Source organism: Carcharodon carcharias, chromosome 34, assembly GCF_017639515.1.
Source record: "Carcharodon carcharias isolate sCarCar2 chromosome 34, sCarCar2.pri, whole genome shotgun sequence".
NCBI classification, from domain to species: Eukaryota; Metazoa; Chordata; class Chondrichthyes; order Lamniformes; family Lamnidae; genus Carcharodon; species Carcharodon carcharias.
This window is the reverse complement of record NC_054500.1, coordinates 4216852-4240087: the sequence shown is the minus strand read 5'-3', so window position 1 is coordinate 4240087 and position 23236 is coordinate 4216852. Positions and strand designations below refer to the sequence as shown.

The 23236-nt window shown below is 46.4% G+C and overlaps 1 protein-coding gene across 2 annotated transcripts in view; it reads right to left on the bottom strand.

Annotated features, from left to right (window-relative positions):
* The window catches only part of LOC121272587 (synaptosomal-associated protein 25-like), an 89987-nt gene that overhangs the window by 8295 nt on the left and 58456 nt on the right, over positions 1 to 23236 (bottom strand). The window contains exons 5-6 of one of the 2 annotated variants that reach the window (XM_041179240.1): positions 17278 to 17395; positions 6110 to 6244 (exon numbers count right to left, since the gene is read on the bottom strand). In XM_041179240.1, the coding sequence (XP_041035174.1) occupies positions 6110 to 6244; positions 17278 to 17395 (253 nt within the window). Of the gene's footprint in view, positions 1 to 6109; positions 6245 to 16785; positions 16904 to 17277; positions 17396 to 23236 lie in introns of both variants that reach the window. The other variant, XM_041179241.1, reaches the window with a different exon arrangement.

Genomic DNA, 23236 nt, shown 5'->3' with positions numbered 1-23236 from the left:
TTTGCTGACCTAAGAGCCACCCCTTCTCCTCACCTGCCTTTCTTGTGTCTTCGTCCAGGCCAAGCTTACCCACAACAGGCGGGAAAGTCCCCAGGGGGTGGGATGGGCATGGCCGCCATCACGAGCCTCAAGGAGGCTGCAGCCCAGATCGCTGGGGAGGACAGGGATTGCTCCTTTGGGGAAGAGGAGATCGGATCGTCTCAGCAATCCAATATGGATCACTGCTCCATGAATTCATCACATCCTGAAAGTTACAGTGAGCGACATGCAGTCTTATATTCCTCATGTCCTCGTCTACTAAAACTCCATTCTTTATCATACTGGCACCTTCTCGATGCCCAAAGGGAACATCACCAGGATTCCCAGCCACGTCTGAGGAGGAAGATGGTGAAGAACTATCACAGCGTTCACCCGCACCCTCCAGCAGTGCATAGACACACACCTCGGTGAGGGACATCTCCAGATGAGGCTTGGGCTCACTTTCTGGGGAACACCTCACCCACACGTCCCCGCAGCAGTCGGAGGCAGGGACAGCCCAGATCCCTGGCACTCGGAGGGCTGCTGGAGAGCAGCCACCTGCCCAGTCCGCATCATTTGATGAGCTGCTGGAAGCGGCCTACTAACTCAGGATGGACAGTCAGTGAGAGGCAGGGGGGACAGTTGTGTTTGGAGCCCTCAAAGAGGGTGACTGCCAAAGTCACCAAAGGCAAGAGGGCAAACAACTCCGCAGGGGTCCTGCACCCCTGCTGTGGATATCGGGGCTACACCTAGAAGGAGTGGAAAGCCTAGAGATATCAACAAATTTTGAACACAGATTGTTGCACGGGTGAAGACAATGACTGTCACTAATTGAACGTCTGCAGATATATTCACTTTCACTGCATATTGTCTCCTGTTTCCTTTCAGCGTTCCCCCTAAAGGTTTTGCATGCACCCATTCCCACCATCCCCCAGCAGTTCTCCTGCCTGCAGCCAACCCCACGACAATCTGTAAGGAGAAGGGTCTGTGGCAGGGCCTCTCAGGGCCTCATGCAAGCACTCTCCCCGCACGTGGAATCTTCACTCTCCCTGCACGTGGAATCTTCACTCTCCCTGCACGTGGAATCTTCACTCTCCCTGCACGTGGAATCTTCACTCTCCCTGCACGTGGAATCTTCACTCTCCCCGCACGTGGAATCTTCACTCTCCCCGCACGTGGAATCTTCACTCTCCCCGCACGTGGAATCTTCACTCTCCCCGCACGTGGAATCTTCACTCTCCCCGCACGTGGAATCTTCACTCTCCCCGCACGTGGAATCTTCACTCTCCCCGCACGTGGAATCTTCACTCTCCCCGCACGTGGAATCTTCACTCTCCCCGCACGTGGAATCTTCACTCTCCCCGCACGTGGAATCTTCACTCTCCCCGCACGTGGAATCTTCACTCTCCCCGCACGTGGAATCTTCACTCTCCCCGCACGTGGAATCTTCACTCTCCCCGCACGTGGAATCTTCACTCTCCCCGCATGTGGAGCCTTCACTCTCCCCCACACACACGGAGCCTTCACTCTCCCATCCATCAAACTCATCTTACTGGTCTTTCGCACAATCATTAACGCTGCTGTGCTTCCCTTTCTGTTGTCTATCTGAGCTGACTGGCATCTCCTCCCACACAATGACCCAACTCCCATGCAGCACCTGTGCCTGTCCAACATGAGGCTCCGCTCACTTTCAGTTTGAGAACAATGGGAGTGGTCACTTTTTTATGAGCTGCCCAACCACTTTCCCTCCCCCGGTCGCCAATGTCCTTTCCCCCATCGCCATTGAGCCTCTTGGCATCACCTTCAACCTCCCCACCATCCCCCTCCAGCCCGAACCCTTCTCCTTCCAGGATGTCCAGGTGAACCTACATGTTCCCTACCTTCCTGAACATCCCACCCCTGTTCACATTGACCTCCCCGACCTCCTCCTTCCCACCCCTCCCCGTGTCCGTGTCTATCTCCCCGACTAACAACCCTCGCTGCTCCTTCATCTGACACCATCAAACCCTCACCCTCCCACCCTGCCAGCTCCCTCTGCCCCCTGTAACGTTAACCATCCCCTCCTATCACATGCACCCTGAGCTCACACCCCGGGAGTCAGCAGCTGACTCCACCGAGCCTTGCCTGTGAATACGTTTACCTGGGAAACTCCTTCGCCCCCATCAGTACCTCGCACCCCGCAGCTCGAGGCTCTCATCCCCCATACCAAAGTCCCTGGGAGAACGCTGGAGCCCATGGTGAATCCCCTTGAAGATGGTGCAAAGCTTCAGAGAGGTCCCTGAAAGGTCGAAGCCTCAGCCAAGGTGAAGCTGCAAGGTGGAGACCTTCCACCTTCTGAAAGCTGCTTCTCACAGGAGCCATGTGCTGAGGCACCACCCACCATGTGATGCATGTGTTCCTCCAGGGCCCGGTTAGCTGTTGGTTTCCATCAGCTTCCTCTCGTTGGATGTTCGCAAGTTGAACAAGGCCCTAAAGCTAAGTCCCAGCTTGTGCACCCCACTCATTTTCAACCGGGTTTGAGGCCAATGTAATTTCCCGTTGGAAATCCTGACAATGTGCCGACGAGCAGCTGTTTCAATGAGCATCTGTGAGATGTTAATGAATGCAAATGGTGTTGATGCTGCTAATCAGCAGGATAATCACCATTAACCCGCCATCGGGAGAACTGCAAACTCTTCTTATACCGGCAGGTTTCCCACTTTTTGGCTGCTGCTAGATTCTCCACTCCTGCCCACCATGGAACCTGCCACGGGAGGGATGGGAAAATTCCACCCAATGAGTTATTTTAGAGAGGGGAAGTTAGCTGTAGTGAGGGAGTTCAGGGAGATGACTGGAACTCTGTTAAAACAGATTTGTTTCTCAGGGACAGTTACACTGGGATGGGTGTTGGGAGATTGTTCTAGAGAGAGTGAGACAGGGAGATAGGTATCTGAACCATTGTAACTGATTGGCTCTAACTACTGCACTTCTGATTGGCTGTGAGCCATTTTCCCAGATGGCCTGTACTTGGAGTTGGCTGGCGCGCTCTCTGATTGGCTGTGAGCTGAAATCTGCAGTGTTCTCATTAATTGCCCTAACTGAGGCTCAACTCCAGCTTGGAACTACTTTGTCCTACTTTGAACCGTGACCTCTGGCCTGAACGCTGACTTCGTTTCAGGCCGCGGCTATGTTCTCACTTTCAAACCTGCCGTAATTTTGTTAAGTGACTGGCCCTGGCCCCTGCTATGCCTCCCATTTTCTTGCAGACGTCCCACTTTCATGATGAGTTACAAAGCCTTTGTTTCTTTAATGGCCTAATACTTCTGTCCATAATTTGGCTGAGATGATCTACTGCATATTTCACTCATGGTTCCACTGTATTTGTTTATATATGTATACATTGATACATATACATACATATATTATGCATACTTCCCCCTCATTCTTCCGACTGGATTCATACACCTGCCCATCTCCTTTGGAAGAATGAAAAACAGTTGCATCTGTTCTCTTCCCTGGTGTTGAACATTTATATCTAGAATCTTCTGTTTTTCTTGTAGAAAAATCATGTCTTACTAGGCAGCTGTTACTTTAGTGTGACTTTGAGATTTGTCATACCCATCGTATTATGAATTTTCAGTCAATACTTTTAAACATTGGAGACAAACACGATATTAAAATGGCTGCTGAAAATCACATGACCTTTGACATTTGGGCTACAGTCAGTATCAAGTCTCAGGTGAATACCTAATTAAATATGGACATTCACAGCCATCAGGGAATTCACACAACTCTTTGTCTAAGGATGAGCCAACACAAAAGGACTATGGCATTTCCAGACTGCCTGACTGAACAAAAGGATAGATTGAAATTCAATTGCTGGAAGATGTAGGTAAATGGCTCCTATCTCTGTCCCAGTGTATCATGATGGCTTTCCCCATCCAGACTAGACTGGGTGAACCTCAGAGGAGTTAACCCACAACACAGGGCATGAAATCAATGTAAACATCACCCCTTATTTGGTGGAGGACCTGAACCTGTGAACAGTCACATGATGAGAGGCAGCTGTGTTTTTCTCTGCTTTTAAAAATCAGCTAAGAGTTTTTAGCAGTTAGTCATCAGTTGTCAGTTGGTCAAAAGCCTGACCATAAACGAACTGCAAGTCATCAAGCATCCAAGGTAATTAACAGCAATACTTTGAAAGTGGGAGGTGCCAACTGAGAGAAGGACGTGTCCAAGAGGACATTGGGGCCAGTTGGGGCCAAGCCTATTACTGAGGTAAAATGAAAAGGGAAGTCAATACATCATGAGATGAACAGCACTTGTGAAAGGGACAAGGGAAGTACAATCGCAGTTACCGTGAAATTGTCCACTAAACAAACAAAGCATCAGGTTCAAAATCCTAAATTCACCTAAACCCAGCAGCTCAACTCCTGAGCCCACTGAGGACAACATGCAAGGGAGAACCCAGACACCTCACAGCGGTTTAAAACAATATACCACACACCATCATCCTAGAAATAAGGATCATCAATAGACCAGAATCCAAGTTGTCAGATCCAAGGGTTGAGGAAACAGTGATTAAAGGATTAAGGACTCTACAAGCAAGACAACCCAGCAATCAGAGCAATTTAAATACTGCAAAACTTTGAAACAGACCTCAGGCCTGTGATATCTGTCTCCTCCCCAGGAGCCAGCCTGGAATTTGAATTCTCCCTAACTTTAAATACAGTAAGAACCATATGCCTGTTAATTTTACAGGCCCCGAAGCCACGGTACAGATACTAGTGAAACCTTCATCAGATGACATGTAAGTAGGGATTTTAAAAGGAGATGCAACACACTGAGGAAATCGTGGGAGTATCAGATTTCTGTACGAATGATAGAATCTGTGAGGAATGTAGAAGGGCACCCATCGCAACCTGTTCCAGTTTAAAATTCGCCTGAGAACCAAACTTCTGGTTATTCGACTACAAGAAACCTCACAACCTGCTGTGAATCCTTTGCTTTACAAAACCCTCACTCCAACTTTAAATCGTTCAGGAAACCAGCCTGCCATGTGCAAGATCAAAGATCATAAATCAGAGACTGAGATAACTATAATCTGTAAAAGTACATTACCTTCACTTGTATCCAATATCTGTGTGTGCATGCGTGTGTTTGTGTGCGTATGCGTGAGAAAGAGTGAGACAGAGAAATAAAGTGAGTAAAGCTGCATTAATTCAGGGTAAGTGTGTGAGAATAAATAACCTTTATATTTTAACTCACAAAAGCTTACTGCTGAAATCATTTAACATACACTCAAAGGGGTAAGAAAACACAGACCTCTTTCCAGACAACGCATATGGATCACGGGCCATAAGAAAGCACAAAAATCCAGAATGCAGTGTGTTTAATGCTCCTACAAAGAACAGATTGGACGACCTTCCATTCTGAGCTCCCGCTGTAACAACAAGTACTCCCAGGTCAGAGGAAAGCATGGGTTAGATGCAGGATAAACTTCCCTTTATTCTAGCCTTCACCTGAGAAAGCCCACCCTCACTGTACCAGTGTAATATTTACCCATTCCTCACACAAGTTCCTTAGTGGCCTCTCTGAGTGGTATTGCCAATCTAGTGTGAAATTACAGACCATTCTGCACTGTAGGCGGGGGTTGCCAACTCTGGCCGGTGATATTCCTAGAACTTTCTTCACACGACCTCCTGCCTCCAGCAGTAAGACTAAATGAAAGAGCATCGCCCATCACCTCCAAAATTTTTATAACTAACATCCAATGAAAATGAAAATAAAGCCTTTTTTTAATGCCTTTACAATCTTTTCTTGTCTTGCTTGTGGTCATTTTGGAGAGATTAATCCTTAATCCCTGGAGACTCCAGGACAATCCTGGAGAGTTGGCAACCCCTCCATGTTTCTAACTGCCCAAAAGCATTTCTTTCACTAGAGCTTTCCTGTCAGGAGGAAGAGTAAAGACCTTGATCAGCCTGGGCTGTGTCCAACATCACCCAATTTCCATCCACTAAACATATTCCTGTCCCCAAATGTCAGTGTGAACGGGAGCGGACTTCACCAAAATAAATTTCTACCCTCTGCTCTTTGTTTACAAATCTTTTACCTTCGGATGTATCCACCGCTCATCGCCATCTGTTCCCGATCATCCATCACTCTGGCCGGCTGGCTGGCCACTACACCGTCCTGGTTATTCCCCCACACCTTCTTGTAGGCTCCTCCTGTCTCAAAGTTCTTTAACCTTGGAAGTAGAAAATGTACAAGCGTTATTTTTCCTTTACAATTGTTTAAAGCCAATGCCTTCCTAGTTATATATACCCCATGACCACACTTTACAAACAGGTCGTTGGGCAGCTCATGGCATCAGTTCCTAACACTTCGTGTGATAACATTTTACTCATGCACCTATTCCAAGACACTTTGCTCTTTCTCATATTCTAGCTGTTGCTGTGCTGTGAATATGGGAGGTACTTTTCTTCAAGGTGGTGAAACAGCCTGGACTTATTGGCTTGCAGTGCCTGTGAGGCCCATAAACAACAACGCGATAATGACCAAAATATCAATATTTGAGACACCGGTTAAGGGATAAATATTGGCCAGGACACAGGAAACCTGCACCTTCCCTTGTGTAGATCGTGCCATGGGACCTGTTATGTGCACCTGAGATGGCAGACTGTTTAAAGCCTCATCTGCAAGATGGTACCTCTGATAGGGTAGCACTGCCTGGGTGCTGCACTCAGAGTGTCAGCCTAGATATTTTGTTTGAGTTTCCAAAGTTGGGGCTTGAACCCATAACCCAGAGGCAAAAATGCTACCATTAGGCTGCAGCTTAGCCTATTATTAGAGCTCCCCTGTGGCTCAGTTGGTATAAGGAAGAGGTCTCAGGGTTAATCCATAGTTAGTGTTCGCTGGTAACCCTGAGCCAGAGTGGTATTAAGGATGCTGCAATCTCCAACAATGTCCCTGGGCTAGGGAGTGGGGAAGAAGTCATGAGGATTCATGCTACAAATAACAATCCCTTCGAGAAAGTGGAGTTTTTATGGAAATCCATGATGGCCCCTGGCAGGTGAATACCTTGTGAACATTCACCATCTGTGCTCATGGCTAAAACCCCAGAGGATGAAGGGGGGAGAGGGGAAGAGGAAGAAAAAAAACTATAGTCCGTTTTGAACAGAGTGGAGAACATTACCATTCTGCAGCCAATTCGGCCCTACAGCTGTAACATTTGTCAATAGGAATTAATTATTTGTAAGCCTTTTAGTGAACACTGCAACTGCCATAAATTAATTAGAAGTACAAGGTGCCAAGAGACTCTGTTCTGTACAGCACCACTCAACAGTGGAAATAATATTAAGACAAGAGTTGCAAAGGTCTCAACTAATCTTGTTTGAAGTGCACTGGAGGAGCTCTGTTGGTTCATCAGGCAAGTGGACTGGGGTCAAACACTTTATTGGGTTCAGATCTTTATCCTGGCCATTCCCTGTCCCAAGTTAATTTGTTACCAACATGAGGGCCAGGCAGGAAGGATGTTTCCCCTGACTGGGGGGTTTAGAACCAGGGGACACAGTCTCAGAGTAAGGGGCAGGTCATTTAGGACTGAGATGAGGAGGAATTTCTTCACACAGAGAGGGATGAATCTTTGGAATTCTCTACCCCAGAGGGTTGTGGAGGTTCAGTCATTGAGTATGTTCACGATTGAGACCGATAGATTTCTACATGTTAAAAACATTGAGGGATACGGGGATAATGCAGGAAAGTGGTGTTGAAATAGAAGATCAGCTGTGACCTCATCGAATGGCGGAGCAGGCTCGAGGGGCTGAATGGCCTACTCCTGCTCCTATTTCTTATGTTCTTATACCTTGGGCTTAATTGCGTCTTTTCCAACCCATAGACTGATATCACTCAATCATTACTCTCCCTTTTCAGACAAGGTCACGTCCTATGCTCGATCAGGGTAGATAATGGAGGGAGGTGAAGTTTCTCCCTGTTCTGATGGCCCACTGGTACATAGGGGTTTCCAACCCTCCAGGATTGGCCTGGAGTCTCTGGGAATTAAGAGTGAACTTCCTGGAAACTTGTGCAGCAAAACCCGGGAGAAAAATCATAAACCCATTAATTTTTTTTTATGTTATCTTTGAACATTAGTTTTAAACTGGCCGGAGCTGCTGCTGGAGAGTTCTCGTCACTCGGTTACTGGAGTGGATTCTCTGGAATTGCAGTGAGGAGGGACAATTTTATTTTTGGATGTTCTGGTGCTAGGCTGCTGATAGGGGATTCCCAAAGATCAAGTGAGGGAGTCTGAAGGCTCCTTGGGGTGACTGGGGAGCAGTGAGGGATCTGAGGGGACAGCACTCCTGCTTATCTTGGCTCACAAGGGGCTCAAAGACAGATAGAAGTTGGCCAGTTTTGGCCAGTACACATGTTGCCAGGCAACAGGCAGTGTAGGACTCCCTGTGTGGGTCTTAAATTTACGAAGCAGTGTCAATGCTGTTAATTGTATATTAATTGAGTGTTGATTATACATAAAAGTGGTGGGCATTAACTGGGGATTCACTGGTGCTCCTATAAATAGGAGCAGCCCTCCGTGCCCTTTAGCTTGGTGAGGATGGGTTTCCTGTATGGGGTGTTGCTGCACGCCCTGCACCTCCTTACCCTCGTCCGCTGTTTGGACACGTGCCTTGTTGTCGTCCAGCGGCGTGGGTCCCCAGTGGAGGACTTCCTACTTGGCAGTCCTTCCCCTTACCATCGGGGATCTGGGGTGGAGGGCGTTGCACGCAGCAGCCACATACAACCGTAGGATGTGTCGGTTCACGGACCCCCAAGACGCCCGTGTGTTTTGCGCCCTTGTGGAGTCCGTGGACCACGCACATGTTAATTGTTGTAGGCTGCACCCCCTTTTTAGTTACTTGAATAACTTGTTACTTTTGCTCTGTTTGCCCCACGCACCTGATCTTCGGTCACCCGGTGTGGAGCGGGGGAGCGGGAAGGGAGGAGGACGTCCTCGTGAACCTGCTCCCAGGCCTGGCCAAGTTGGCCATCAATAGGCCCAGGCAGCGGGCGATCGAGGGGAGGGGGTTGTCCAACCTGACTGTCTGCCCCTCTTCCATGGCTATATTTGCGGCCGGGCGTCCTTGGAGAGGGAGCACGTGGTGTCTGCCGGCACCTTCGGGACCTTCCGTGCTCAGTGGGCACCGCGGGGACTGGGGTGTTTTATTAATCCCTTTAATCACATTTTGATTTGACATTTGCAAGTTTCCTTTAAGGTTTTGCTTTTCTATTTTGCAGTAAGTATCCCTTTATGGGGCTGCCTTTTAATTTGTCCCTTAATTTGTTAATTTCATTTATTTGGTTCCAACAGAAAGGGTTATAAACAGGAGCAGACTGAAACTGTGTATTTTTAGAAGTTTTGAGGTGCATGTTTGTACAGGGTGTATTTGTAAATTAAAGCTTACAGAGTATATAAAGGTTAGCTCCAGTTCTATCCTTCACCACCTGACTATCTAGATCAGAACAGATGACATTATTGGGCATTTCCATAGGCCCCCGCCTGCTTTTAGGGAACCTTGTCCAGGGCCTGAATCATCACCAGTTAATATTTTGGCAGGGGTTACATGGTTAAATTTGACATTTTATTTCCTGCTTTCTTAAAGAAGGGTTTACGATCAGTCAGTGGGGAAAATATTTAACAGAGACTTCTGTAAAAACGTATATTATTTCAGTCATCGATCCTCTCTCACGAAGGGACTACAAGTGGCTCGAGGGTTCAATAACTCGATTGAATAACTATTCAAGCTCCTGTGGTGTTGCACAGAGGGATGAGTGACGAGTGTAGGCTTCAGGGGGAGGGAGTTAGTGGGTAGAGATAATTATGCCAGGGCATGCAGACTTGACATTACAATCCCTCCACTGAGAAGGAGGGCGTATTGCAATGACCACCACAACAACTTGTCTTTATAATGTAGTTAATCATCCCAAGGGGCTTCACGGGAGCATTATCAAACAAAATCTGGCAGTGAGTCACCAAAGGAAGTATTCAGACAAATGGTGAAAGAGAAATGTTTTAAAGAGCATCTTAAAGGAGGGGAGAGAGAGGTAGAAGGGTTTAGGGAGAGAATTTTGAGGCTTAGGGTCCAGGTAGCTGAAGACACAGACATCAAAATGGAGTAATTAAAATCAGACGTGCTCAAGACCTCTGCCTGGAAGTTCCCCTCCAAGCCACTCACCATCCTGACATGGAAATATATCGCTCTTCCTTCACTGTCACTGGGTCAAAATCCTGAAACTCCCTCCCAAACAGCACTGTGGGTGTATCTACAACACATAGGCTGCAGCGATTCAAGAAGGCAGCTCACCACCACTTTCTCAAGGGCAATTGGGGATGGGCAATAAATGCTTCCCTAGCCAGCAATGCCCACATCCCATGAGTGAATTTTTAAAAAGAGGCCAGATTTGGGGGAGCACAGATATCCTGAAGGTTTGTGGGACAACAGTACTAAAAGTGTCGTGAGCCTCTGGAACATGTTTCCCTGATGCAATGGGCACTGACTCTGCCAACAAGAGGGATCTGTGGTTTCCGACTGGGGTAGAGATTGCACCACCTGGAAGATAAATGGCTTATGGCCCACATGATGCTCTGGGCTAGTTTTGATCGCCTGATTTTTGGATGTCTCAAGAGATTTACATGGGCTGCGGACAGGTGGGAACCAGGGGGAGAAGAAAGTGTCCAGTCATGATGCTGCAGTGTGGGGCAGGATTGATGGAGAGGTCATCTTTACCTGCTTATCCGTTTCATATGTCAGTAAAACAGCCCTTCCCAAAGCTTGAAATTCCGAGGGGATAACCAGCAAATTAAAAATGTCAGGGTGAATAGGACTGAGTAGCCTGGGTTTCCAAGGTGAGTTGGACACCCTCTTTGAGGCTGTGTACTCTGTAAAGCTTCACTCAATGATAAAGCAACACAAGCAGTGAAAGAAAAATAATGCATGTACTCTGGATAGAGGAACGTGGGGATTCTCTTAACATTTTATGCAGTGTCCCTGTGCCCGTGGCTCTCTCCATCTGCATGACCTCTCCATCAACCCTGCCCATGACTCTCAGAGAAGCTCCGCACATGCATTGGAATGTACATACTCACATACATTCTTAATGGAGCTCATTCTTATCTACTGAGTCTGTAAGGCAACGTGGCAAGGTCATGGAAGTTGGGAAGAATTTCATAAAGGTCTCCCAAGCTGCTTCCAAGACATTCATTGGCACCCGTCTCCCCTTCATAATTTTACACACATTCTGCAACTCAGCAGGGAAAGGTTATCTGTCATTAAATTGCCTTCTGAATGATAGTGGGCTACTCAGTCACCATGCAGGCCAAAGCATTCAAACCATGCGGAGAAATGATCTTCTCTTCATGGTACCTTCAGCTGAAGCAATCTTAAGTGATAGGCTACAGGTACATACAGAAATAACACATCCAGTTCATCGCTAGGGCTAGTTATAGGACATCGCGACACCAGTATGTGTATGAGCATTACATGTTTCAGCTCCATTCACCCTTCACAAATACATTGGGGCTGCCAACCCACCAGGACGGCCCTGCAGTCTGCAGGAATTGAAGAATAATCTCCAGGGGGTTAAGAGCAACTCCCAAGAGAAAAATCATAAGAGATTTGTGAATTGTTAACATTTTCTTTGCACCTTTTCATTGGAGTTTAGGGGGGGGCGGAGGGGCTGCATGACTGAGTCAAAATTAATCTCATTGGGGAATGAAGAATCTGTTTGCTTTTCAACTGGCTGTGGGAAAGCACAGCACATGGAGGATGGACCAATGGTGGGAGAGTAAGGGATGAAGGGGTTCAAGGCAAGATGTCACATGATGAAACCGCAAGGAATCCACTCATGTAGAGCTTCCAACCCTATATATGCCATCTGTCTCCCTGGGTATCTCCTGCTAAGCTCCCCCTGTCTATCTTCCTCACCGCTTTTCCTTATTTATATCCCCGTCAATCAATATCCCCCCCTCTATCTCCACACCCATCTCTCTGCACCCCATCCATCTCCCTCATCAATCTATCTCCCCCGTCTATCTACCTCTCCGTCCATCTATCTTCTCCACCCATCTATCTCCCCATCTATCTATCTATCTTCCCTGTCCATCTATTTCCCATGTCTACTCACCTCCCCCTTCAATCTACCTCCCCCTTCAATCTACCCCCTTCCATCTATCTCCACCCCCATCTCTCTCCCCATCTATTGCCCCGCCAATCTATCCTACAATCTATTCCCCCTTTAATCTTGCCCACCTCTCTCCCCAACCTCTCTCCCCATCTATCTCTCCCATCTTTCTGGCCATCTACCCCGTTCCACTCCCTCTCCCCTCCTATCTTCTCATCTATTTACCCATCCCTCTCCCCGTTCTACTTCCTCATGTCCCTCCATGCCCCCTCCCTTCCCCCATCTCCCCTTGTCTCTCCAAACTCCTCTACCTTCCCCCCGGCTTTTTCCATCTCTCCCCTGTCCACCTTCCCTGTGTCACTCACCGCCCCTCTCCTTTCCGCCTTTCTTCCCCATGTCTTTCCCCGCCCCAACAACCCCACTACCCCCACCCCCGGCTACTTCCCCATCTATCTATCTATCCCACCTCTCTCCCCCTCATCCCTCTCCCTTGTCGCTCACTATTTACTGTGTGTTCATCACATTCCAGATGGCACATTTTTATTTTTCACAGCTGCAATAACTTTTAAAGAGAAGGAAATCTTGGCATTTCATCCCAGGCTCTTCTGAGCCACATCCTGAAAATTACAAGCAATTTACCTCCCACTGACCCCACCAATTGAAAAGAAACAACCACGTGAATTCCCATATTGAATAATTGATTAACTGGAGAACCTCACAACCAAGCTCGAAATCTCACAGCAGTAACAAAGGAGGCTAGATTATGATTGAATTTTTCTTTATGCAACAGCAGAAGTGTTTAGGAAAATGTTTAGGAAAATTGTTCCCATTCAGTAACTTTGACACCAAAGCTGTGTTATTTCTAGAAATCTAATCAGACATCATATTCCTGGTGGGTAGCATTAAGCTTTAATGTCATAAAACCCTGACTGATAGTTAGTTTCTTAACAGTCATATTTATATATATATATATATATATATATATATATATTTTTATATATATATATATAACAAAATTTTGCAGAGCAGAACACATTGACAGGTTATTTACTCAGTGCTCCAGTGCTTTAACAAATCGATGCCTCACAAACACAAGGATGTCACATAAATAGCCCCAGTGACTATCTGTTAGCAGAAACAAGCACTGAATGACACAGAAGGAGAGAGACAACCATTTTTCAAGAAAAGGAAAGAACGAAAGAGTCAGGTAGTAATTGAGCGAGACACACGGGAGGATTTCGTGTCATGGTTTCCCGATGCTTGTTGTTAACAGGCCTTGGAAACAACAATATCCACTGAATACCCACTGGATAGGCTCCCTCGCAGCAACCAGTGAGATAAACCAATCAAAACTATGCTCTAAAGGGCGCATACATGGCCTAGCATTTAGAAGGTAACCTTTGTAACTTATGGAATTGGACCATTGGCCTTGTCGCCATCCTCACCTCAACCCAGCTGGCAAGTTAGGTTTGATTTTTTTTTTTGACCACCTTTGTCTGGTGCACTCGGGAAAAAAACACTGTCCTGGCAGATTTTCCTGCCAAGAGTCTTTCCTGAGACGTAACTGCTGAAAGCTGTGATGCCTCTTCAACCATCAAACTGATGCAACGCCCAGGTTTCCTCTGAAATTCTTGTGGTTTTTTTTTCACTGTGAATCTTTCGGGTTTACACAGTGCACGAGGGCGCTGAGGGTCCAGCGGAGGATGGGCCCGTTCAAGCGCACAGTGGCCAGGAGTTTCTGTCCTGACACCGGCAGGCACCGGCGCAAGCCGGATGGGAAAACGTGGAGAGCTGTTGACTTTTAATGACTGTCCGAGTTTTCCCGTCCAGCCTGCAATGCTGCCCACTGGTGTTGGGGCCGGAGATTCCTGCCAAGTGTTGATGACCACAGCTACTGGCACTGACCACACTCATCAAGTTTTGGTTGTTCCCATCGAGAAAAGGGAGGACAATACTGGGGTGACTACATTTCGTTTCACGCCAATAGCGCCATCACAATTTAAAGATAAGGGGGGGTCCCCCGTTCACGAGGGAGATGAGGAGGGAATTTCTTCTCTGAGGAACGTTAGTCTTTGGAATTCTCTTTCACAGTCAGCAGTGGAGGCTGGGTCACTGAACATATTCAAGGCTGAGTTAGATTTTTGGTTGACAAGGGAATTAAGGATTATGGGGGACAAGCAAGAAAGTTGAGTTAAGGCCACAATCAGATCAGCCATGATCTTATTGAATGGCAGAGCAGGCTCGATGGGCTGAATGGCCTACTCCTGCTCCTACTTCTTATGATCCATTGTTGAATCTCACCTGACCAAGGTGTGTAATACAGTGCAAAACTTCCTCCTCCATTCCTTGACCAATGAGTAAGAGCAAACATCCGTGATTAGTTTGATAGTGGCTTCAAGTTTAGACAGTTTAAGGGGAGATGGTGGCGTAGTGGTGATACCACTGACTAGCAACCCAGAAGCCCAGGCTAATTCTCTGGGGGCATAGGTTCAAATCCCACCATGGCAGCTTGTGGAATTTAAATTCAATTAATAAGTCTGGAATATAAACTGATTTCAGTAATGCTGGCCATGAAACTATCATTGATTGTTATAAAAACCAATCTGGTTCATTAATGCCCTTTAGGGAAGGAAATTTGCTGTCCTGGCCTACATATGATTCTGGACCCACAGCAATGTGGTTGATTCTGAACTGCCCTTTGAAGTGGTCTAGCAAACCAGTAGGTTCAGGGGCAATTAGGGCTGGGCAACAAATGCTGGACTTGCCAGTGACGCCCATCAACCATGAAAGAATTTTTTAAAAAGTTCAGAGACTCAGTACTCCAAATCTACTTTGATTATCAAGTCAGCTGTCAAAAGTGTGGAGAAAGCTTCTGCTGATTACCAGACATTTAGAACACTTACCACTAAGGGACTGAGACGCAAATTATTACTAGATGTCTAGGTGCTGAACACCAACCTCAATTTAGTTTGCCAGAGATTAATATGTAACTCAAGAAATGCTACAAGCTTAGAAACTGACCAACAGTCAGCTGACAACATACAATCACCCTGACAAGAAGACCCCAAAACCAAAAAGCGATATTAAAGACTTACCTTTGCTGTAGTGATTTCACATGCTGGTGTCTAATGGTGGGAATCTCTTCATTGGACACTGAAAAATTACATTTCATGTGTACAGAAGGAAAGTTTGACCCTGCACATCTCCACTGTGCTTCTCCTCTCAAATGATTCGAATTAGATGAAACTCTTGTGTTTTCTATTCTCCAAATGTTGGCCATTTTCAAGACAATTTGGTGACAATGTTTGGTCTCTGTAAATCTGTCTCCTGTTACTCACTGCCAGGATATTTCCTTCCTCTACAATCTATGGGCTTGTACAATGAGATTAAATCTAGGGTCACCCTGTACCTTGAGTCAGGAAGCAGAAATGATGGCCAAACTCCTAGCGTGCAAGCCTTGCCAACTGGATGTAATGTCACTGGACCAGTAATCCAGAGTCCAGGCCAATGTTCTGGGGACATGGGTTCAAATCCCACCATGGCAGCTGGTAGAATTAAATTCAATTAATTAACCTGGAATTGAAAGCTAGTCTCAGTGATGGTGACCATGAAACTGCCATCGATTGTTGTAAAAACCTATCTGGATCATTCATGCCCTTTAGGGAAGGAAATCTGCCATCCTTATCTGGCCTGGCCTATTTGAGTCCAGACCCACAACAAGGTAGTTGACTCTTAACTACCCTCTGAAATGGCCCAGCAAGCTCTGTTCTCACCACCAACTTCTTGAGGGCTATTAGGGATGGACAACAAATGCTGGCCTTGTCAGTGACGCTCATATCCCATGGAAGAATAAAAAAAAAACACTGCCATATAGAGGGGGCCATCAGCTTCTGTGTCTGAGCTGGTTTCAAAGCCAATTCTCAGATCTGAAATCTCATGTCACGGCTACTACATCCTGAGTTCTATCCTGTTACTACCCAATTGGACAAGTTTAATTCACAGCACCAGGGTGGGCAATGGGTTAGTTTATACCCAATAATAAAATATTGCAATGTTAGCTGAGTTCAGGATAACTTGACGCCATTATCATTGGGGCCTTCAATGGAATTTTTTCATTTAAAATCCAACAGATGGGTAGCACAAAACAATTGAATGATTCAATCTAGCGTTTAGTGGAGGGAATGAAACTCACAACATTGACTAGGTGGGGGGAGGGAGGGAGTTAATGTGCCGGTGATATCTCTCGGAGACAGGATATTTTACTGTTAATCACCACTCGGCATTTTGAACATTTGTCTCCGTGGAGATAACCAAAGGCTCTACATGGCATTCATGGCTAGCCAATCAGAAACTTTGCTGATGAGATACAGTTGGTGGGAAAACTCAAAATGATCATCTTATGGATTGAGTTGAGCTTCATGGAATCAGAGAATGAGAGTCTCAGGGAATGAACAAGCCAACAGTTGGGAGGTAATGGTTCTCACGCCTACGCTACAGCAGGTGGTTCATGAGGCTGTCAGTGGCTGTATGGAGCCGTGTTATTTCTGAGCAAGCAGGTTTCAGGCAGGCATGCAGGCAGGCAGGTGGCCTCTCAGACCAACAGTTGGCACCTACTTATTGCAGGGGCAGGAACAAAGACCACAGCATTTGCCCAGATCCGACAGATTTTTTTCTGCTTCTTTCATGTCCTTATTGATTTGATCCATTCCCTCTTCAATCCTCTCCAGTTGCTCTGAATGAGGAAGACAGTTAGTTTCCACAGACACTGACAACAAAACGAACAGGGGATCAGTGAACCCCACAAACTGATCGGGGTTGAACCAAGGCAATTGCAAAATGGGGCATAGATGCTCTTGGAGAAGCTTCAGGATGTTGGACATTGATGTCCCCAATTGGCACCCATACCACAGTTTACACCGCCCCAATCAGCGAGGGATTCCCTCATCCCTCTGACGAGCTACACACTTGTCAAGTGATGGAAAAGAGAGAAATAGACAGACAAAAAAAAGTACCACATGGACACAGGAAGCTATCACAGTACCCTGACTCAATGGGGCCAGTGTAGGCCCTTAAAGTGCCTACTATTTGGCAAATGCCAATACCTACTTGGCGCATGGGCAAACGCAAAGGCCACAGCACTTTGCCATGTCTGATAAATTTTTCTCTGCCTCCTTCATGTCTTGGTTGATCTGGTCCATGCCCTCCTCAACACGATCAAGTTGTTCTAGTCAGAACAGAAGCAAAGGATTTGAGTTTCAAGAGGAAAAAATAATCGGGGGCAAACAGCATTGAGAACGAGTTGGGAAGTTTGTTGTGGGACTGATATTCCAAATTCATGACTGAACTACTCGCATCCAGTTATCTTTAGGTCTGCAAGTTGGAGATACGATGCTAAAATGTTATTTAAAAAACAGTGGCACGTCATAATTAGGATAAGGGTCACTTGATTATCATTCCCCTCTGTTCCATATTCTTCCACTCCTCCCTGTTAACTACTTGGATACATGTCATTCAAGGACAAGCTGCAGTGCTCCAGGAAGTAACAAGCTCCACAAATGCAGTTACATTGCTCCTGAATCAGATAACCGGGTGACAAGATTGATCAGGCTGCGAAAGGACCAGAACACCTCACTCCTCCAATCCCCGAGAGCTGCCTCAGATGAAATTAAAATTAAAATGTAAGCATGCCAGACAGGGCTTGCACTTGCTACTCGCAGGTCAAGTTCCCAAGCCCAACTGTATTGTCAGAGGTCATACTGAATAGAAAGCAGTTGTACCTCCTCAGTGTTTGGGGGTGGGGGTGGAAGTGGGGTACTGTCTCACACACTTCCAGAATAGCATTGACAAAAACTCAGCAAGTGTAACACCATACGGGTTGGGAAATGTCATGTGAATATAGGATTCTAACATCGAAAAAATAACATGAACCTGAAATAAATCGGAGGAAAGCAAGAGGGGAATGTATTAATCCTGGGTGAGATTGATCACGGTGGGGTGGGGGGCTACACATTGGCACAGTGGTTAGCGCTGCTGCCTCATAGCTCCAGGGACCCGGGTTAGATCCTGACCTTGGTTGTAGGTCTGTCTGTCTGTCTGTGTATATGGAGTTTGCACATTCTCCCCGTGTCTGTGTGGATTTCTGCCGGGAGCTCCAGTTTCCTCCCGCTGTCCAAAGACATGCTGGATAGGGTGATTGGCTAAGGTAAAGTGTGTGTGTGTGTGTGAGAGAGAGAGAGAGAGTGAGGTGTGTGTTTGTGAGAGAGAGGGATGTGTGTGTGTGTGTGTGAGAGAGAGAGAGAGGGATATGTGTGTGTGTGTGTGTGTGTGAGAGAGGGAGAGAGGTGTGTGTGTGTATGAGAGAGAGAGAGTGAGGTGTGTGTGTGTGAGAGAGAGAGAGAGTGAGGTGTGTGTGTGTGTGAGAGAGAGAGGGATGTGTGTGTGTGAGAGAGAGGGGTGTGTTTGTGTGTGAGAGAGAGAGGGATGTGTGTGTGTGAGACAGAGGGCTGTGTGTGTGTGTGAGAGAGAGGGATGTGTGTGAGAGAGAGAGGGATGTGTGTGTGTGAGAGAGAGAGAGTGAGGTGTGTGTGAGAGAGAGAGAGAGGGATGTGTATTTGTGTGTGAGAGAGAGAGGGAGAGAGGTGTGTGTGTGTATGAGAGAGGGATGTGTGTGTGAGAGAGAGAGAGGGATGTGTGTGTGTGTGAGAGAGAGAGAGGGATGTGTGTGTGTGTGAGAGAGAGTGAGGTGTGTGTGTGTGTGAGAGAGAGAGTATGGAGGTGTGTGTGTGTGAGAGAGTACGGAGGTGTGTGTGTGTGAGAGAGAGGGATGTGTGTGTGTGTGCAAGAGAGAGGGATGTGTGTGTGTGTGTGAGAGAGATAGAAAGTGAGGTGTGTGTGGCGGTGTATGTGTGTATGAGAGAGAGGGATGTGTGTGTGAGAGAGAGAGGGAGAGAGGTGTGTGTGTGAGAGAGAGAGAAAGTGAGGTGTGTGTGGCGGTGTATGTGTGTATGAGAGAGAGGGATGTGTGTGTGTGTGTGAGAGAGAGAGAAAGTGAGATGTGTGTGGCAGTGTATGTGTGTATGAGAGAGGGATGTGTGTGTGTGTGAGAGAGAGAGGGAGAGAGGTGTGTGTGTGAGAGAGAGAGAAAGTGAGGTGTGTGTGGCGGTGTATGTGTGTATGAAAGAGAGGGATGTGTGTGTGTGTGTGAGACAGAGAGAGAAAGTGAGGTGTGTGTGACAGTGTATGTGTGAGAGAGAGAGGGATATGTGTGTGTGTGAGAGAGAGAGAGGGAGAGAGGTGTGTGTGTGAGAGAGAGAGAGAGTGAGGTGTGTGTGGCGGTGTATGTGTGTATGAGAGAGAGGGATGTGTGTGTGAGAGAGAGAGAGAGTGAGGTGTGTGTAGCGGTGTATGTGTGTATGAGAGAGAGGGATGTGTGTGTGTGTATGAGAGAGAGGGATGTGTGTGTGTGTGAGAGAGAGAGAGTGAGGTGTGTGTGGCGGTGTATGTGTGTATGAGAGAGAGGGAGTGTGTATGTGTGTATGAGAGAGAGGGAGAGAGGTGTGTGTGTGAGAGAGAGAGAGGGAGAGAGGTGTGCGTGTGTGTGTGTGTGCCACCCTGCGATGGACTGGTGTCCCATCCTGGGTGTATGACTCCAGGCTCTGACTCCCCATGACCCCGAATTGGATGAAATGGTCCTGGAAAAGTGAGAGATTGATTACCAGGAATTTGACTGGGGGTTTCAACCAATGAGCTCAAGATGTGATTTTCATTGCAGTCACAACCCTTACAATATGTAGAGCAGAGTTTGGAAAAAGCAATCAGATTTGAGTTTTCATTCAGAGGATGTGCCCCATGATTGGCCTTTTGTGATATATCAGAACCAACACGTTCTCAAGAATTCTCCCATCTAAACTGTTATCTTAGCTTTCTCCTTCAGATACTAACTGACCTGCTAAGCATTTCCAATACTTGCTGATCTTACTTCAGATTGCCAGGATTTACAGCTTTCCTTTCCACCTTTGATCTTTCGTCTGCCTACCTGTGCTGGGGGTGTCAACACCGTCCATCAGCTGGGACCTGCCACTTGTGTTCCCCGAGCAGGTGGCCCCAGTGAAAGGCTGAATTTGTGACACTGTCACAGGCAGGTCACTGGAAAGAAATCAGCAGTGAAACGTTGTGGATATTCCAGATGTGACCATGAAGATTCAACGGGGTTAATCTGCAGGCGGAGTGAATTGCAATCGCATTATACAATCTTCTGGAGTTTAGTTTCCATTGAAATCTATGAAAAGCTAGCCCAATTTATGTGTGACACAGAGCGTAGAAATCAGCCAGTATTCCTGGTCCTGATCCAGCGAGACCTATTAGAAAGTGTTGGATAGACAGATGTCTGGTGAAGGTAAGGTCAGCTGTGCTGCCTTCCTTAACTAATGAGCCTTTAACAACACACAAACCTAGATTTGCCTACTGGCGTTGTTTTGACCTAGTTGTTTTACAGACTGATTAATGCCGGCGTTGAAATAACGCTGATCGGGAAATCTAAGGTGTGCCTAGAGAGGATTGGAAACTGAAGTGAGATGTCAAAGGCTGTTTCCATGTATATGGAGCTATGAGCTAGCAAAGGGTTGGAATTTTCAGAGGAGAGAAGGAAGCAAAAAACTGAAAAACCAAGAATAAAGTGGGAAAAAAAACTCCTTTCGAGATCCCACCACTATCTGTGCCTCTGTTTATTAAGCAACAAGGGGCAATGTAACCAATTGCAATGCTGTAAACAGGAATTTAATTTCGTATCCAGACTTTCTGAAAACATGGACAGCAAGATTAATAACTTCTTTTGACTCCAAGGCGATTAAACAGAATTTCCCATAATATCAATGCACAAAATGTGCTGGGTATTTGATTAAAGGCCAACCAAGAAAACATTTTCCTCTTTTTCTTGTAACTCATCTTACAGGTAATTTTACAAGTTTACAATTAATAACAGAAAATATCTTGAAATAATTAGGTTGCATGGTGTACACGCAGAGAGATTAAGTGTGAACCATTTGCAGTTAATAAACCTGTTTGCAGAACAACATCATGTTTCTTTTATAACTTGCACCATTTTCTAGCCATGTATTATCAAAGAGATGGAGCTGATTAGAGTTTGGTTTTGATGGGCATGAAACTGGTCCCTTTCTTTCCACCTTCTCTTTGTCTGAGTTCATCACTGGTGCCCATTTCCCCTTTTCAAGATCTCTTGTCTCCACATGGCTCAGAAGGCCGCCAATGATCATAAGAACTTCTGACCAACTTGGTGGTCCTTGGCCAGTCGACAGACCTTCTATTGAGTTGAGACCACCTGGGCTAATCCTTTCTTGTTCACCTTCACTTGCCCCCACCCACCCCACCCCCTACTGCCTCCCCAAAATGCTAACATTCCACTGTTCAAACCATCCCACCCAGCAAGCTCGGTAAACAAAACCTTGCCCACTCACTGCTGGGTGACAATGAAAGCTTGGCACCTCCCCGCCTTCAGCCAGCTGATGCTTTTTCCCTCTGTCCCACATGGTACAGAAAACTATTTCACTGAGTCTTGGTGCCCAAAATCACATATTTTGTTTTCTCTGACATTTTCTCTCTCTCTCTCTCTCCTTCCAAGAGATGTATCCTCATAACGCAGGTCAGGAGGAGTAACAGGCCATCTCAATACCCACTGAAATATGGTCTTAAGCATTCTGCCTGCTCATTAACACTTGTCCGTCTCTCCCACGTCAAACTGCACCACCTTTTTCTATGAGTTGGGGATCAATCTGTCCTATTTTACCGATTAGAGGAACATTGTCAATTGTATAGAATTTCTTGTCCTAAGTTTTCTCACCTTCCTGGCTGATGCAGGCAGCACAGGGAAAACAACTGGGATAAAACTGAGGGAGCAATGTTTTGAGTACATGTAGGGGTGGAGTAACCTTACCCAATGGCACTCCATATCCACACTACTCCCAAGAAGTGCCTACCCCAACCCAAAGTAAAAACCTCCAGCAAATTGGCTGAGCTTGTCGCCAAAATCACAAACAAGCGGCCAGTTTATTGGGGGAGTAGTCACTGGACTAGTAATCCAGAAACCCAGGCTATTGCTCTGGAGACAATTAATAATTCTTGAATATAAAGCTAGTTGAGCCATCATCAACTTGGTTCACAAATGTCCTTTAGGAAAGGAAACCTGCTACCCTTACCTGGCCTGGACTCCATGATCCACACCAATGTGGTTCCCTCTGAAATGGTCTAGCAAGCCACCCAGTTCAAGGACAACAAATGCTGGCCTTGTCTGCGATGCCCACATCCCATAAAAGAATAAATTATTAAAAAGTCTGCTTTTGTTTGATTCATATTGGCTTTGGGTTCGGTCAACAGGTCTACAACAGCATCCGCAATGCTCAAATTAAGTTGGTTTCTCTGGGCTTCAAGAGTTGGGTAGCTAGCAGCAGAAGCGAGGAGCCAAGGTAATGTTTAAAGCCTTGCAAAGTAATGCTTTCAACAATTACTGTTTTGCAACTGAGAGGTACTGGCTGTAGTCCCCTTGTTTATAAGCCTTGCTCATCCCGAACAGCCTTGCATTCTGATTGCAACGCTGATTGGATCCATTGGTTTTCAGGCATTGAATAGGATAAATTTAATTACGAGTACATGAGATTCTAATTGGAATTTGTAAACAGTGTTGTGGGGATCACTTTCCACAAATTCTGTCACATACATCTGTTCCTGGGCCCAAGAAGGAGAGTTCAAATCTCACCATGACAGTTTGGGATGTGAACCTGGTTTCAAAAGAATCTTGAAATAAAATGTTGCAAGTACTCAACTAGTTTACTCTTATCCTTCAGGGAAGGAAACCAGCCACCTTACCTGGTCTATATGTGACTCCAGTCCTACGTCAACATGGTTGACTCTCAACTGCCCTCTGGATTGGCCTAGCAGGCCCCTTCCACTGTCTCAAATTACTACAGAGAATAGAATACAGCGCTTCAGTGAGAAGGGTCACCATCACCTTCTCAGGGACAACTAGGACTGGGCATCTCCAGAATGAAATTTA